General features: G+C 36.9%; 1 protein-coding gene across 1 annotated transcript; it reads right to left on the bottom strand.

Moving 5' to 3' along the window:
• Positions 1 to 3445: 3445 nt before the first annotated feature.
• On the bottom strand, positions 3446 to 10144 carry LOC110886399 (uncharacterized protein C630.12). Its single transcript, XM_022134184.2, has 12 exons — positions 9912 to 10144; positions 7856 to 7915; positions 7580 to 7758; positions 6927 to 7062; positions 6729 to 6825; positions 6572 to 6631; positions 5716 to 5816; positions 5539 to 5631; positions 5371 to 5445; positions 4812 to 4960; positions 3900 to 4145; positions 3446 to 3822 (listed from the first exon to the last, which is right to left on the bottom strand). The coding sequence occupies exons 1-12, from the start codon at positions 10005 to 10007 to the stop codon at positions 3570 to 3572; spliced, it is 1545 nt and encodes a 514-aa protein (XP_021989876.1). The 5' UTR covers positions 10008 to 10144; the 3' UTR covers positions 3446 to 3569.
• Positions 10145 to 15084: the final 4940 nt, after the last annotated feature.

Genomic DNA, 15084 nt, shown 5'->3' with positions numbered 1-15084 from the left:
TTTTTAATGTGCAACGGTCCAATGCTCGTCCGCTTGAGCAGACCACCCTCCGCCGGACCTGCCTAGTCACCCGCCTCCAATGAACTCATCCGCTTGTGGCTTGGTCCGTTGAGCAGACTCTCCAACGAACCGCATCGTTGGAGATACTCTTATGATGGATCTATTGATTACCGACGACCTTCAATTTTTTTTACCTTTTTGTCGGTGAAAGTTTATTATTATTAATAATAAAGGTGGGCAGAAGCTAGAGAACACTGGATACAACCAAAAATAATCTAAAGCATCGGGAAATTTAGAGTATTAAAATTATACCACCTATCCTATTTTTAACTACCCCTTAGTAATCCTTTAATAACTTTTAAAGTGTCCGTAAGTGCTCAAATTCCATCTATTTCCCTACCTTCTTCTCCTTTACGAACCCGACCACCACTCGCAGCTGGATCGAACCCACGTCGCTAGTTATTGGTCGTATGTCGTCTTTTGCCATGCTTCAACCCTATATCTAACTCCATCGCTTGTGTTTTGTTGCCAAACCAACCTCTACAGCGACGCCACCACCATCCTACGGTGTGTTCAGTCCCAACCAATGTGTGAGATGTCGTAGTGATTCTTGTTAAACTTGTATGAGATATTGTAGACGTTTGTTAGGAAGTGAATTTGAATACATTTGGTCCCTAGTGTTACACAGAGGCCTTAAAAAAGGCCATGTGTAAAAAGCGCACCAAACACTATTACACGCAACAATGCAACATCATGTTTTCTATTTTGCTAAACACAATTGCTGACTTACAATTGGTGTCAAGTTAGAGGACTCGGGGCGGTCCGTTATGGACTCCCGAGCACGCGTGATCACCCCCGAGCACACCGCCGCCGCCCCCATGATAACGCGTGGAATTTTAAACGCGTTAATTGTATAACGCGTTGTTGTATATGTTGAATGCATAAAGCTGCCGCACACCATCTGCATGTTGCACACCATCTGCCGCACACGTGTAATATGGAAGAATATTGGGTGTTGTTGGGTACAACACGTGTCCTCTTATGGCAGAATTTTATAAAATAAAAATTAAAAAATTTGGGAGTATAGAATTCCATCACTAGTGATTCCACCCCTCCTATATTTCTATCACTAGTGATGGAAATTGGATTGATGACATGGCATTACTTGATTGGATAGTGAGAGTGATGAAATTCCATCACTAGTGAACCACCCCTAGTCCCCTTAGATACATTTATGTGATCACCTCCCACTAGCCACATGCAATGCAATCAAACCCCAAATTTTCAATAAGATCTTGTAAAAGGGTAAGAATATATAGCAGCCTATAACTAAATGGAATCAAATCTTATCCTTACCGTTAAAAATCATCTTCCAAATCAAAGTAACCCAATGTTGCCCAATAACCCAAGAACACATGATCAGATCAAGATTGACTCCAGACTCCAAAGTGGCTGGCTTGATGCTTCAGATTCTATTTTACATAATTTAAGGATTATGTTCCAATGACACAACATCCCAAAACTAAATAATAATTAAATATATGTAACTTAAACATAACTGCCTGCTAGTCAATGCAAATAAGCCGACAACCATGTTCCTACTTGTTTTGTCCCTATTACAACATCCTCATATTTTACTTCACCATCAACACAACTTGTACAGTACAAGTAACCAGATTTCTATCATCATTCATAACATCTAAATCTTTTTTTTTTTTGGTCTATAAATACATCTTCTCCTTTTCAAACTCATCATCCAACTTTTTTTTACAATGGCATTTAAAGTTGGTCATTCAAAGAGAAAGTGTGCTTCATTGGTTAAACAACAGCGTGGGCGTATATATATCCTTCGTCGTTGTGCCACCATGCTTCTATGCTGGTACATCCACGGCGACGATTAGCATTAGCACACGTTCTCGTTTTTCGTTTTACTAAACACATTTACATTACATATATGCTTAACATACCTTTTCTGACCCGTTACATTATTATTATTATTGCGTACGAAAGCCTCGTTATAGTTTTTTACTACTTGCTTTGTCCAATTTATCGTGGTCTCGGATACACAATTTTTACATCTTTCTTTTCATTTTTCTACTTTTCTTTATCAAAGAAAGTTCCCTTTGGGTTTTTGAGAGAGAGTTGGAAAGTTTTTTGTGGACCGGAATCTTGGACATCAAGAAACAATGCCAGAATGAAGAGTCTGACATCAAGTTGGTTGCTTGAGTGAGAAGTTAAACTATTTACATGTTTTGTTTGTTTAAGATATGTAGATCTTAAATGTTATCTAAATTGTATGATGAAAAATTCTAGTAAAATATATCTTTAGTGACTTGGATGTTATATTTGTTTGTTATTCTTCAAATTTGTGAATGAAAGGCAAAAGTCTATGACAGATGACATAAAAAATGGACATTTATTTACAGTGATATTGGATTTAAATAACCATAACTTTTATCAATTGGCCGATAAGACTTCCAACTTTCGATTCATATACGAGCACTCTCAACTTTCAACTTATTGGCCGATAACACTCCCTAACTAACAGAACCCTAACACAGTTAGTTGATGTCAGCTGCGACGTCATAAAAAAGTGCCATGTCAGCTACCACATCAGCTGCCACGCCATCAAAAATGCCACGTCAGCTGTCACGTCATCAAAAATGCCACATCAACTGCCACGTCATATGCCATGTCAGCAAAAATGGCTACGTCAGCAAAAACTAACTGGGTTAGGGTTCGGTTAGTTAGGAGTGTTATCGGCCAAGAAGTTGAAAGCTAGGAGTGCTGGTGTACAAATCAAAAGTTGGGAGTGTTATCGGCCAATTGATGAAAGTTTGGGTTATTTAAATCCAATATACCTTATTTATATACATCTTAAAAACAATGGTCGGTGCCCGGTGGGGTTTCCCACCGACAAAGTAGCCCTTCAACTTTCACAAATGTCATTTTTAATCCATTGGCCTTGGTTTTTTCACTTCATAACCTTAAACTTCTGACATGAAACACTATTAACCCTCATCTTTAAGTAAGTTACATATTCACTTATAACTTTTGGTAATTGGCAACTTTCACCCGCCAACGTTTTCTACTTAATAACTTGACACCTCATTTTATTTAAATTACTTTACGACTTCACACCGTAACGTGTAACACATTTTTATACGTCTTTTTATATATGCATAACCATGTTAATGTCTAAATTACTTTTACGACTTTAGAACGTTGTCTAAATTACTTTTACGACTTTACACCCCAACATACTGAGACATTATACCCTTTTTTTATCTATGTCTATTGACGTTAATGTCACGAACGTAACATGTAACAAAGTCAAAAACGTGCAACGTCATGTGCAGGCATCACATGTTAATGTCATCATCGTTACGCAAGTAACGAAGTCTCAAAGGCGGTGTTGCCACCACAGCATGCGGCAAGGGTCAAAATTCTAGTTAATATGATTTTATAACATGTGTAATGCAAGAATCTACATTAGTAAGTACATTTTCAATCAAAACTTGAACAACAACAACAACAGTTCTACAACATGTAAGTATTCTTTTCTAACATCATTTATCGATCCAATCCGCGAACAGCAACATTATATATATAGGCACATTAACTGCAGCAACAACCGATAACACTTGGAAAACCCGAACCAACCTCCTGATAACAAATCTAACAGTTGACTTGTTGGCTTTGACCTGTCCCAATCTTGCACCCGCATCGGGTCCCGGTTGGCCACTTGCATCTTGCGGCATTACAAGATTAACCTCCTGCACTGTCTGCTTTTTAGCTGCTGACCGCAGCGTAGCATTCCCCCTGAAACACAAAAAACAAAATCAAACACAACTTTTACTACAAACTGACATCGGATCGCATTTTTTTAAGAATATTACCTTTCTACCCTCTCAGTTGAATGTGAAGGAACGATCTTTTTCGGTTTTTTGATTAAATGCATTGACCCTTCTGCATCCCAAACCATCTCATATTCACAGTTTTCATCTTCGTCTTTTTCTTTAGCGTTACTTTTGAAAAAGCCAAGAATGTTACGCATATTTTCACCGATATGTAGGTGAATGTTCAACCCGTTCGTTGGCCATACAAGAATCACAACAAGAGTAACCACAAATAACAAGATATACCTGAAATTTTCACCAAATTAGTATACACTAATGACTAATTCTCAAGTGGCGGAGCTTTAACGAAAACTCAGTGGGGGCCAGACTCTCAAAATCCGAATCGGTGGGGGCCGGACTCTTAAAAATTCAATATTTTACACGAAAAAGAATTCGGAAATTTTCGGTAAAATTAACACTACGAGTGAAAAATCAGGGGGGGGGGGATCCCGGGCCCCAATAAAGCTTCGCCAACGCTGATTTTTACTAGAGAACAAAAGGGGTAAAGTACACGGATGGTCCGTGTGGTTTACCAAAATTTTAAATTTGGTCCCTAGCTTTCCAAAAGTACATGGATGGTCCTTGTGGTTTGTACTTTGTAACGCATTTAGTCCCCAGCCAACAAATTTAAAGGTTTCAGCAGGTCAAAGTTAGGGACTAAATGCGTTACAAAGTGCAAACCACAAGGACCATCCATGTGAGTTTTGGCAAAGTTGGGGACTAAATGCGTTACAAAATGCAAACCACAAGGACCATCCATGTGAGTTTTGGCAAAGTTGGGGACTAAATGCGTTACAAAGTGTACACCACCGGGACCATCCATGTACTTTTAGAAAGCTAGGGACCAAATCCAAAATTTCGTTAAACCATAGGGACCATCCGTGTACTTTACTAAAAAAAAACATATGTTACCATATATAAATGAAGATCTGTGCAGGAAGTAAACACAGGCGAGTTGATACGGCATTACTTGCGTTTGAAACCGAAAGTTTACTTGCCGTTAGTAACATGAAAGACGGATACAAGTTTCCCTGTTGCCAGCTAATCGTCCCTAGCGTATGCTACACAAAATTAAAAAATAAAATAAAAAACAAGACATTATAAGGCTGGAGGGTGTGGAGGCGCCATCCCTGCCACCTCACCTTCAATGGCGCCGGTGGGGCTCCATCACCCATACCATCATCTTTAAGGGGGGGGGGGGGGGGGGGGGGGGGGGGGGGGCTAAAGGTAGCTCGCCAAGATGGTAACGGAAGAAAGGGGGGTCCATCGAATTTGATTGGCTTTGAAGGGGGGCGCTATAAAGCCCCTAGCCACACCCTTCAAGTTAAAGGAGGGGGCTTTAAAGCCCTTGTGTGACGTGGCGGTGATGTGGCGCTGAGGTGGCGGTGATAAAGCCCCTAGCCACACCCTCCAGCCTAAAATCTGAAGAGAACATGTATATACTAAGATTGAGATATATCATATACATTACCTCTACTACAGCCCCATGTTTGGCTCTATGAGTTACAGTACACTGATCATGATCATGACCCGACAAAACGAGTACCTGTTAATTTACGTTTATACCCTCAGCTGTTTTATTTGACATAATTTCCATCAATCAAGATTCAGTTTTTACGGGAATGAAGAGAGAACATACGGGTTTGACGGAATCCAATAATTTGTTTGATGTTTCTTCTGTAAGATAATTTTGATACATTATTTCATGATCACCGGTAGCACGAGAAATTCTCTGAACATGAAAAAATGAGGTTAATTTGAGCAAAAAAAAAAATGCATAGGAAGTGAGAATTGGATGAAATGCAAAAAGCAAAACCTGATTTATAATCGGTGAAGAACGTTTGGAACCACATGAAGTCCAGTCAGGTCGATAGAGTGGTATATGTGTTAATAACACCCTTGGAGGTGAAAGGGAATCTATATAAATTTTAATCATATTATTACATATACAACTAAAAACTAGGCCTGTAAACAAACCGAACGAACACGAACATCCAAACACGAACATATAATCGAACACCTTTTTTTCATGTTTGTTTATTAAGAGAATGGGCATGTTCGTGTTCGTTCGTTCGTTTAAAACCTAAACGAACAGTTCACGAACGTAAATGAACATAAACAAACAGACTTAAATGAACATAATTTTACAAACAATAAACAACACAAACGAACAGTATTGAAAAAACGTAAATGAAAACAAATGAACATAACTGACTAAACATAAACGAACATAAACTAAGTTTTTTTTTTTATATAAATTAGCGATTAATTAATAATTACGCAAATTCCATTGGAAAACTCATTTTTATTACTAGAAAACCAACTACCAATTAGTTGTATTTATATAAGTAGTTAGAAGGTTCCTTTTATGTTTAATATTTATATAAACATAACTACTTATGTATTTAAAATGAAACGAACATGAACAAATGTAACTAAACCAACGAACATAAACAAACAAATGTAAATAAACGAATATAAATGGACGTTCACGAACATAAATGAACGAACAAATCATGTTTTCACGTTCGTTCGTTTAATTAAATGAAAAAAAAAATTGTGTTCATGTTCGTTCGCAGAACAAGTTCACAAACAGTTCATGAATGTTCCGTTCGTTTACAAGCCTACTGAAAACTGCGAATTAGATAAACATGAAAACGTGTGTTACATACCCCTAGACACGTTATTAACAAAAGTCCACGAAGCAGAGGTCTGGCTTTGTAGTCGATGACCTGTGGATAACACATCATCACTATTTGTTCTTTTATTTATTTTTTTACGCTTTATAACTATAGAAAAATGAAGTTTAATAACTGAAAACTTATTTACCATCCAGTGTTTGGGCATCGACAGCAACAAATTCCACTTCTCCTGCTCCAAAATGATAGTTTCTTGAACCAAATACCTTTTCGTAGCGGCTAATTACCTGTATTTAATTCAAAAGACAACGAAAACAAGTTATAAATGGCAACACGTCATAAAAATAATACAATAATCGTCCGTTATCATATCAAAACATAAATATACCTCGGGCTTGTGAGAGTGATATGCTGCATAACCGATGTCATGGTTTCCCGAGAGGAAGTATACTCGATTATTTGTAACTCTTTCGAGTGTCTTAATGTCAAAAATATGCCTAAAACGATTCAAAGAATCCTGCCACCTGTAACACCAAACAAAAATTAATCTTTAACATCATAAAGTAATATTTGAGTAAAATGCCATTTTTGTCCCTGAGGTTTGGCTACTTTTGAGACTTTCGTCCAAAGGTTTGTTTTTCGCATCTAAATCCAAAAGGTTTGAAATCTTGCCATTTCATCCAGCTCGTTAACTCCATCCAATTTTCTACGTTAAGTCAGGGGTATTTTCGTCTTTTTTGTTAACTGAAAGGGCAATTCAATCTTTTTCACTTTATGTAAAAGACTGAATACCGCTGAAAAAGACCGAATTGCCCTTTAAGTTAACAAAAAAACGGAAATACCCCTGACTTAACGGAGAAAATGGATGGAGTTAAAGAGCCGGATGAAAATGGCAAGATTTCAAACCTTTTGGATCCAGATACGGAAAAACAAACCTTTAGACGAAAGTCGCAAAAGTATCCAAACCTCAGGGACGAAAATGGCATTTTACTCTAAAGTAAATATATTTACAACAAAAAAAAATATACTTTTTTGCCTTACTCTTCATCAGAAAGAACGGGACCACCGTCAAAATAATCACCCAAAAACAAAACCATATCCGGTTTAAGGGGCATGACGGAAGCCAGCATCGCTCTGCGCATGAAGATGTCGGTATAGAATTGTACAATCTCCAGGGCTAATGATTTGGGAGCTAGACTGAGGGATGTTCTATCCATGAGCTGTTAAGAACGGGGAAATTATGTAAAACAAAATGGAGAAACATCTGAATTACAGTTTTTTTTTTTTTTTTTTTTTTTTTTTTCAAATGACGAATACCTGTGGATCTGTCACCACTGCAATTTTCACATAATCAGCAGGATTATCTGTTGTTTCCATCTAAACATACAAACGAGAAAATGAGTCCACTAAAATAGTAAAGATGTCGACATCGTTTGCATGTAACTTAATGAATTCACATAGATTATCTTGAAGGTGGACACACGGCTACGTGATGTTCTAAACATAGTCGTGTGATTTTGAATAAAAGTTGAGGCTGAAAGTTGGTAGAACACGGTTATGTGGTTTTCGAGTACATGGTCGTGCCACTAATGGAAATTTTCTAAGGGAAAGGTAGCATGTGGCTATGCGACTTTCTTCTACATAGTCGTGCAGTATGCTGTAAAATTTAGAAATGGAAAATTTTGTAGCAGAAGGCTATGTGAATTGGTTTACATAGTCGTGTGACGTTCATGCATTTTGATAAATTGCGCCTGGTGAAATTTTAGTAAGAGGAGGGACTGATTGTGCCATTTTTTAAAGATAAATTGGAACCATTAAAAACCATGTATACAATATCCAATAAAAGTTTCACCTAGTAAGAGGCAGTGGCGAAGCTTGAGATTTTCGACCGGGGGGTCGAAAACGTATATACCAAAAATTTCTATAAAACCGGGGGGTCAAAAACGTATATACCCAAAAATTTCTATACGAAAACTACATACCCTCCACTACTGAGCGAAAAGTTCGGGAGGTCGGCCGCCCCCTCCCGCCCCCACAAAGCTACGCCCTTGGTAAGAGGCCCTTGAGGATTAGAAGATCTTGGTTTTGCTTGTTATATCTTTTGTACGTTCTTTAACAAGCAACTTGGATCATTGGCTGGCTATTGATTTAGCTTTGTACACCTCTTTTTGGTAAAACAAACTTGTACTTGGTAATACCAAATGTTTAGATGTAAAGAAGAATCTTAAATATGCATCTAAAAGTCTTCCATAGTAATTGACTCAAAAGTCAAATGTAAAAAAAACTTGGTCCTAAGAATTATATGATGGGTGTTACAAGCTCCCCCTTAGACATCACACCTTGCTTTGTTAACTCTCAATCTCCTAAGTGATTCGTTGATGGATATTATATAAAGTTTATATAAACCTATGTTTTAACATATGATCATCAACTACTAGTGTGTAATTAGTATTGCTGGATTGGCTCAAACCATTTAAGGTTGGTTTGGAACAGCCAAGGTTCACACTTTCTCATATCTAAGTATCTAACTTCCTTCTTTGTAGGAAGATTTGTTATTTCCATACTAACTTTGACTTTTCGAAATTAATGCCTAAAATGGGACACTTAGTTAATTTCCTGTCAACAAAAAGATAGCTAAGACTAAGATAATCCTTTTAACTTTCCTTAAAAACAGGATAAAGACCAAGATTCACATATAAAATCTAAAACTTTTTTAGAATATATCTATATATATTTTTCGGGTAAAAGCTTTTTAGAATGATTTGATTTGGACGGCGAAAAACACATCCCCTAAAATCTACTCCTTATAATCTACACCTATTCTCAACTTTGTGGGACTTCACCCGCACCACTTTGGTGGTGATAAACACCTAGTGCCACTAGACCAACTTGATCTCATTGGTTAGCAGGGTATCGATTGGGTCCCGTGAGGTAACAGGCTCTGGGAAAAATAAACCCACATCTGGACTAGTCTATTTATAGTTGCATATAAGTTGGTGACTTTTTAATGAACCACTTGGATCTCTCTCTACATGCAATAAGTGCCACATATTTAGAAACAATTTAGGGTAAACTTATAACAATCCTCTAATTTACAAGTCAAATCTTGAATGGGTTTCCCATTTGAAGTTGAAACTAGTCATGTTACTTGCATCTAAAGTCTGTCTAAACTAGCATGGTGTAGAATTATGTTTAGAACAAGAGTCAGATTTAGAAGTAAAATCTTGAATAGATTTGAAGTTAAAAAAGTCAGTTGATTTAGGTACCCAAATCTACCATACAAGAATCAAGATCATACCATATAAAGATGCATCCTTTAAATCAAGAACAAATTTAAGCTGCAAAAAGCAAACAGTAAAGAAGATGAAATTACCGGCCATGAGCAGGTCCAGTAAAAAGCAAACTTCTCGCCATAAAGAAGTGTAATAGCCCAGATGACACAGAATAACACACTCAGATTTGAAATCATCTTCTCTTCTTCTTCTTCTTCTTCAAAGTTCACACCCTTTTTCTTTTTCTTGGTTGCAGAGTTGCAGGTTTCATGGTTTCCCTTTTCTTGTTTTCTAATCTTCTGATTTACTGCTGGATTCCCTTTTTTTCTACTGATTTAGGGCATGTTTGGCTAAGCTTTTTGAAACAACTTATTGACTTATTGGCTTTTTGAAAAGTTATAAGCTCTAAAATGGTGTTTGACATTGAGGGTGTATGTGAGAGGAAAAAGTGACTTTTCCAAAAAGTCACTTCATACTGACTTTTCAAAAAGCCAATAAGTCAATAAGCTTTTTTCAAAAAGCTTAGCCAAACATGTCCTTAGTTAAAAACAAAAGTCTACTTTGGTAGTTGGGTGGCTTTAATATTTAGTTGAAATAGTTCATACAAAATAAAAATCAGGTTGAATGTGTACCAAATTACTTAAAGTGTGAATCGATGTTCTTTTTAAAAGAGTTAACTTCCATTTTCATCTATGTGGTTTGTTTACTTTTGCAATTTCTAGTCAATTTTTAAAATTGTATCATTTTTCTCTCTGATATACCAGAAACGTGTCATTTAAGTCCAAAAAATTAACCTCAGTTAGAATAACTCAGTTAGCTCAGGGGTAGAATGGTTATTTTACATAGTTTTTATTTTCATTTTTTTAGACTTTAGGTGTTAAAATAAACTTCATAGGTAAAATGAAAATAAAAAACTATGTAAACCCTGAGTTAACTGAGTTATTCTAACTAGTGTTAGTTTTTTGGATTGAAATGGCGTGTTTCCAGTATGTCAGGGAGAAAAATGATGCAATTTTGATAATTAGCCTAAAATGACAAAAGTATACAAACCACAGCGAGGAAAATGACAGTTAACACTTTTTAAAAATTTAGTAGATTCGGTATGTTTAATTTCTCAAGGACCTCATAAGAAAAATTAGTTGGACGCCATAACAATAAAAGTACGAGTCCTCTGGTGGTAAATCCCCTTGTTTCCTAGCAAACAGGTTTCTGGTTAAATTTTGTTTTTGGTTTATTTTTTTACATCTACTTTCCTTCTTTAAATGGATAAATTAAAATCCTTTGAATGCTTTCAGAGTTGCTTTTAATGTACAGTGGCCTTCACAAAAAAAAATTACAAAAATTTGAAGTAATTTTAAGTAATGGTGATGTTTAGGTAGTTCTTTGTTTTAGAGTGCAACTAATTAAGTCGATGATGTGCCATTTTACTTAACACATCCAAGCAACTTGTTAATCACTACTATTTGATAATGTAGTGTTTGGCTGATTGCATGTCTATTAAATGGTTCTTCATTTTCGTGTTTAATTATAAATCATATGGATGTAAAAAACTTAAAAATAAAAAGAACAAGTTTATACGTTTGCAAAAAAATTTATAAAATTGTCTTACATGTAGTGACCACATTACAACAATATGTGGTATGTGAATATGGGCTATCCTATTCTCTAATAAGAAATGGTCATATATTGTTATTTTGATGCTATATTTTGCTATGTTCCTTGACCCAACCCAAATGAACGACCTGAAAATTCTAACTTTTAGTTGTGAAAAATCTTAACACCGAAAAAATGGACCCCAGTGGAAAAAAATCTTGGGTCCGCCACTGGTGTGGAGGGCATAAAAGGCTACGTGACAGCCACGTCAGCACATGTAAGAAAAGTGGCGGGGAGCCAAAAGGCGCGGGATGGGATAGGGCGTGGAAGAGTGGTGTGGTGTGACACATAGCATACTCTTTTATATATATAAAAATAAAACAAATACGTTAAACTAAAAATAAAACATATACAACCAATCACCATTACCCACGTAATTGTTATCAGCTCCACCACGCCAATGGAAAAACTCTCGCCCCCTCTCCCATGCCATCAACAACGTTGAGCTCGGGATGGTGTTCCGGCGTGGTTGAGGCCTCCACACCACCACACCGTATAGTCTTAAGGAAAAAATTAATCGACATGTATAAGATTAAAGTTTAGGTAAAGAAGGTTTAGTTACATGGGTGAAATATTATGAGATTAAAATGCACCTAGTAACATTAATTATGATTTGTTTATACATAGAGTTTATGAGAAAAGATCAAATAGTAAGTTTATTTTGGCTTGGAAGTGTAGGAAGCAATAAGATTATGACATGTGACAAAATTTAAAATAAAGAAGAAGGTTATTTTAGTCAATCATATCATTTTCTTCTTCCTTCTTCTTTCCGGTAACATCAAAACCCACCATTTTCAAAACCCACCATCTTCAACCATTTCTTCACTTTCTATCTCAATAATCACTACATTATAGTGCGATTTTCGTCACCAATCAATGATTCAAACACCCGATCAACGTGTTCTTCAGCTTTTTTGAAGAAAACTGTCACACCCCGATTTCCACGTGTATCACCGGTGGGCCCGGTGGGGGATTACCGTGACGATGTTGGCAACAATATAGTCAAACCACACAATTATATGAATGCACAGCGGAAGCTTTAAAGATAAATATATACTTCAACCTCTGGTGATAATATCAAATGTATTACAGAAGTCGAATGTATCCACAGCGGATCAAAATAATAATAAAATATTGTTCATTCAGATACGGCATCGAGTTTGCGAGACTATTCGTGATGCCTAGGAAGCTATTACCAGCCCATTTCGTATAGTACCTGCACTTAATCTTTTGGGGAAAATACGTCAGTTTACACTGGTAAATACGTTCAACTGACACATTTGAAAATGTTAGTTAAGAATTGATTTGAATGCACAAGGCACAAACTCTTTTATAACTTGGGAAAATCATAATAATCTTGTGAACGTTTTACATGTTCTTTTATGTGTTCAGTAGCCCGGGTCGTGCCGGGTTAAAGATTTATAGACACACCACATTGCGTAAAACCGTAGTATAAAAACCAATGGCTACGTCTTTTAATTTAATGTCGACAATATATACCGGGTGTACGCCTACACCGGGATGTCGATGGTCGTGGCCATTTCGTAGAATGATGCCAAGGATATCCGGGACAACGGTCATTAAACCCCCAAAGGCTTTTAAGAAACAAAACTGTTTAAATGAGCCGATCATATTATTTAATTAACCACCTAAGCGATGGAAAAATATAATGCTCAATCAAGCAGTATTATCATACCGTAACCCACGCCCGTATAGGGGAAATAAGTTAAAGTATTTACCTTTGCAAGTATATTTCCTTAATTTGATTAAATCACCGATAGCTTTTACTGGGCTCCTAATCTGGAACGAAGGTTTTAATTAACTTCTTAGAATCCTAACGAGTCTTTATAATGGCCGTAGCCTAGACCGGTTGGTTCCGATACGTGAATACGGTTTACTCACGCGAAAAGGCGAAAACCGAGAATGGAGTGTGATTCTGACCCAACAAGTTCAGAGACTTGTTTTATATGGGTTTATGGTTCACGCTCTGGATTTTGGGGTTCAAATAATATAATTTGACCCGTATCGGCTAAATTATGAAAACTAGTTTCATAAGCCGAACCGTGCGCGCAATAGGCGAAACGGTTAACCATGAGAGTCTTACGCCTATTTCCTAAGTCAATATGCCTTAAAGAGGTTGTGGTATCAGTAGGATACCTTCCGTGATGCCCGTAACGAGTTTAAGTTAATATTATGCCCCGTAGGGGGTTTCCGGTCATTTTAAAGACTTTTAAAGAGCTTTTCGAGTTCTACAGGAAATCTGAGTTTCCCGAACAGTTTATAAAGTCTAAAATACTTTATTTATTATTTAAAATCGGTAGCAACTGGAATCGGGTCAAAAGACCTTGTAGAACTCAAGTTTTGGCCGAAAAGGGCATATTCGGTATTTACCGAACCGTAGCCATAACCGCAGGTTATGAGCGAGGTAAAAATTATTAAAAATCTTTACAATTCCCAAAATATTATTTTAATACAGTGGGTAAAAGTTTTGGTGACGAAATCTTGGTTTAGATAGGCGTTATGCTAATTGCGCCGTTTATTACAAAAGTTTACTTTAATTGCGCTATTTAGCATAACTCTCATTCTAGACCTCGGATTGACGTGAAACTTTAAGGACATGCTTATAATTTAATAAGCAAGGTTCTGGTCCGTTCACGTGTCCGAAATACTCGTTTCATTTTCAAAATGGCGTTACGGTCAACTTTTAGGCGATTAACGGAAATGTGCAAAAGACTCGGATAACTCATGAACCGATCACAGAGGTTTATACCATCATGTAACCTGGTCCTAAGAGAGTCCTAAGGCATATCTATACCTCACGAAAACGGGTCAGAACTGAAGTCAAAGCAAAAGTCAAACTTTGCGACATTCGGCCCCGAACCAGGTCCATATAGCAAACGGTCGATTCAAACGAGCGCAAACAAGTTTATATGCTTAATATCATGTTTTATGAACATCAAATCAGGTTTCATAACATGTACATTACAGATTATGTATAAAACGGCAAAATGACCTCCTGTTGACTTTTTAAGTGCACGTTTGACTCAACATTTGACATAGTTAGAGTGGTGATCAGAGGGAACCCTTTTAGGGGTTTATTACCCACATAAATACCAACTCAAAACTACTTTTGATCCGACAATTCACTGGACCATTTGTGAATTATCGTTATGACAACCGTTAGTTACGACGGTTGAGTTTATAAGCTAAATCTATGGAAATATAAGTCCAAAATGGATTTGAACGACTTACAGAAGTTGTAACTTGCTTAGAGAGCAGAGAAGAAAGCTTGAGAGCTTCTTAGAATGATCAGTTGAGTGTTTTTGAGTTGTGTGAATGTTATGAACCAAATGTGCTTATTTATAGTGTTCAAATTGCCATGAGATCATTACAACTCACATTACAGAGGAGTATGGATGATGGGCAGGTGTCCCATAGAGCTATGGGTCGAGTAGGGGGTGCCCATGCTTCATTAATTGGTGTTTTGATCGTTCACAAGCTCAAAAGGCATAAGAATACAAGGTTTCTGCATCTGGGAGTCCCACGCGACCCGCATGGAGAATCCATGCTGCTTTTACGCGGGCCGCCTGATATGTAAAGATCAGACGCGGTTAAGAGGTG

Source organism: Helianthus annuus, chromosome 10 (assembly GCF_002127325.2).
Source record: "Helianthus annuus cultivar XRQ/B chromosome 10, HanXRQr2.0-SUNRISE, whole genome shotgun sequence".
NCBI lineage: Eukaryota > Viridiplantae > Streptophyta > Magnoliopsida > Asterales > Asteraceae > Helianthus > Helianthus annuus.
This window is presented reverse-complemented; position numbering and strand designations above follow the sequence as displayed.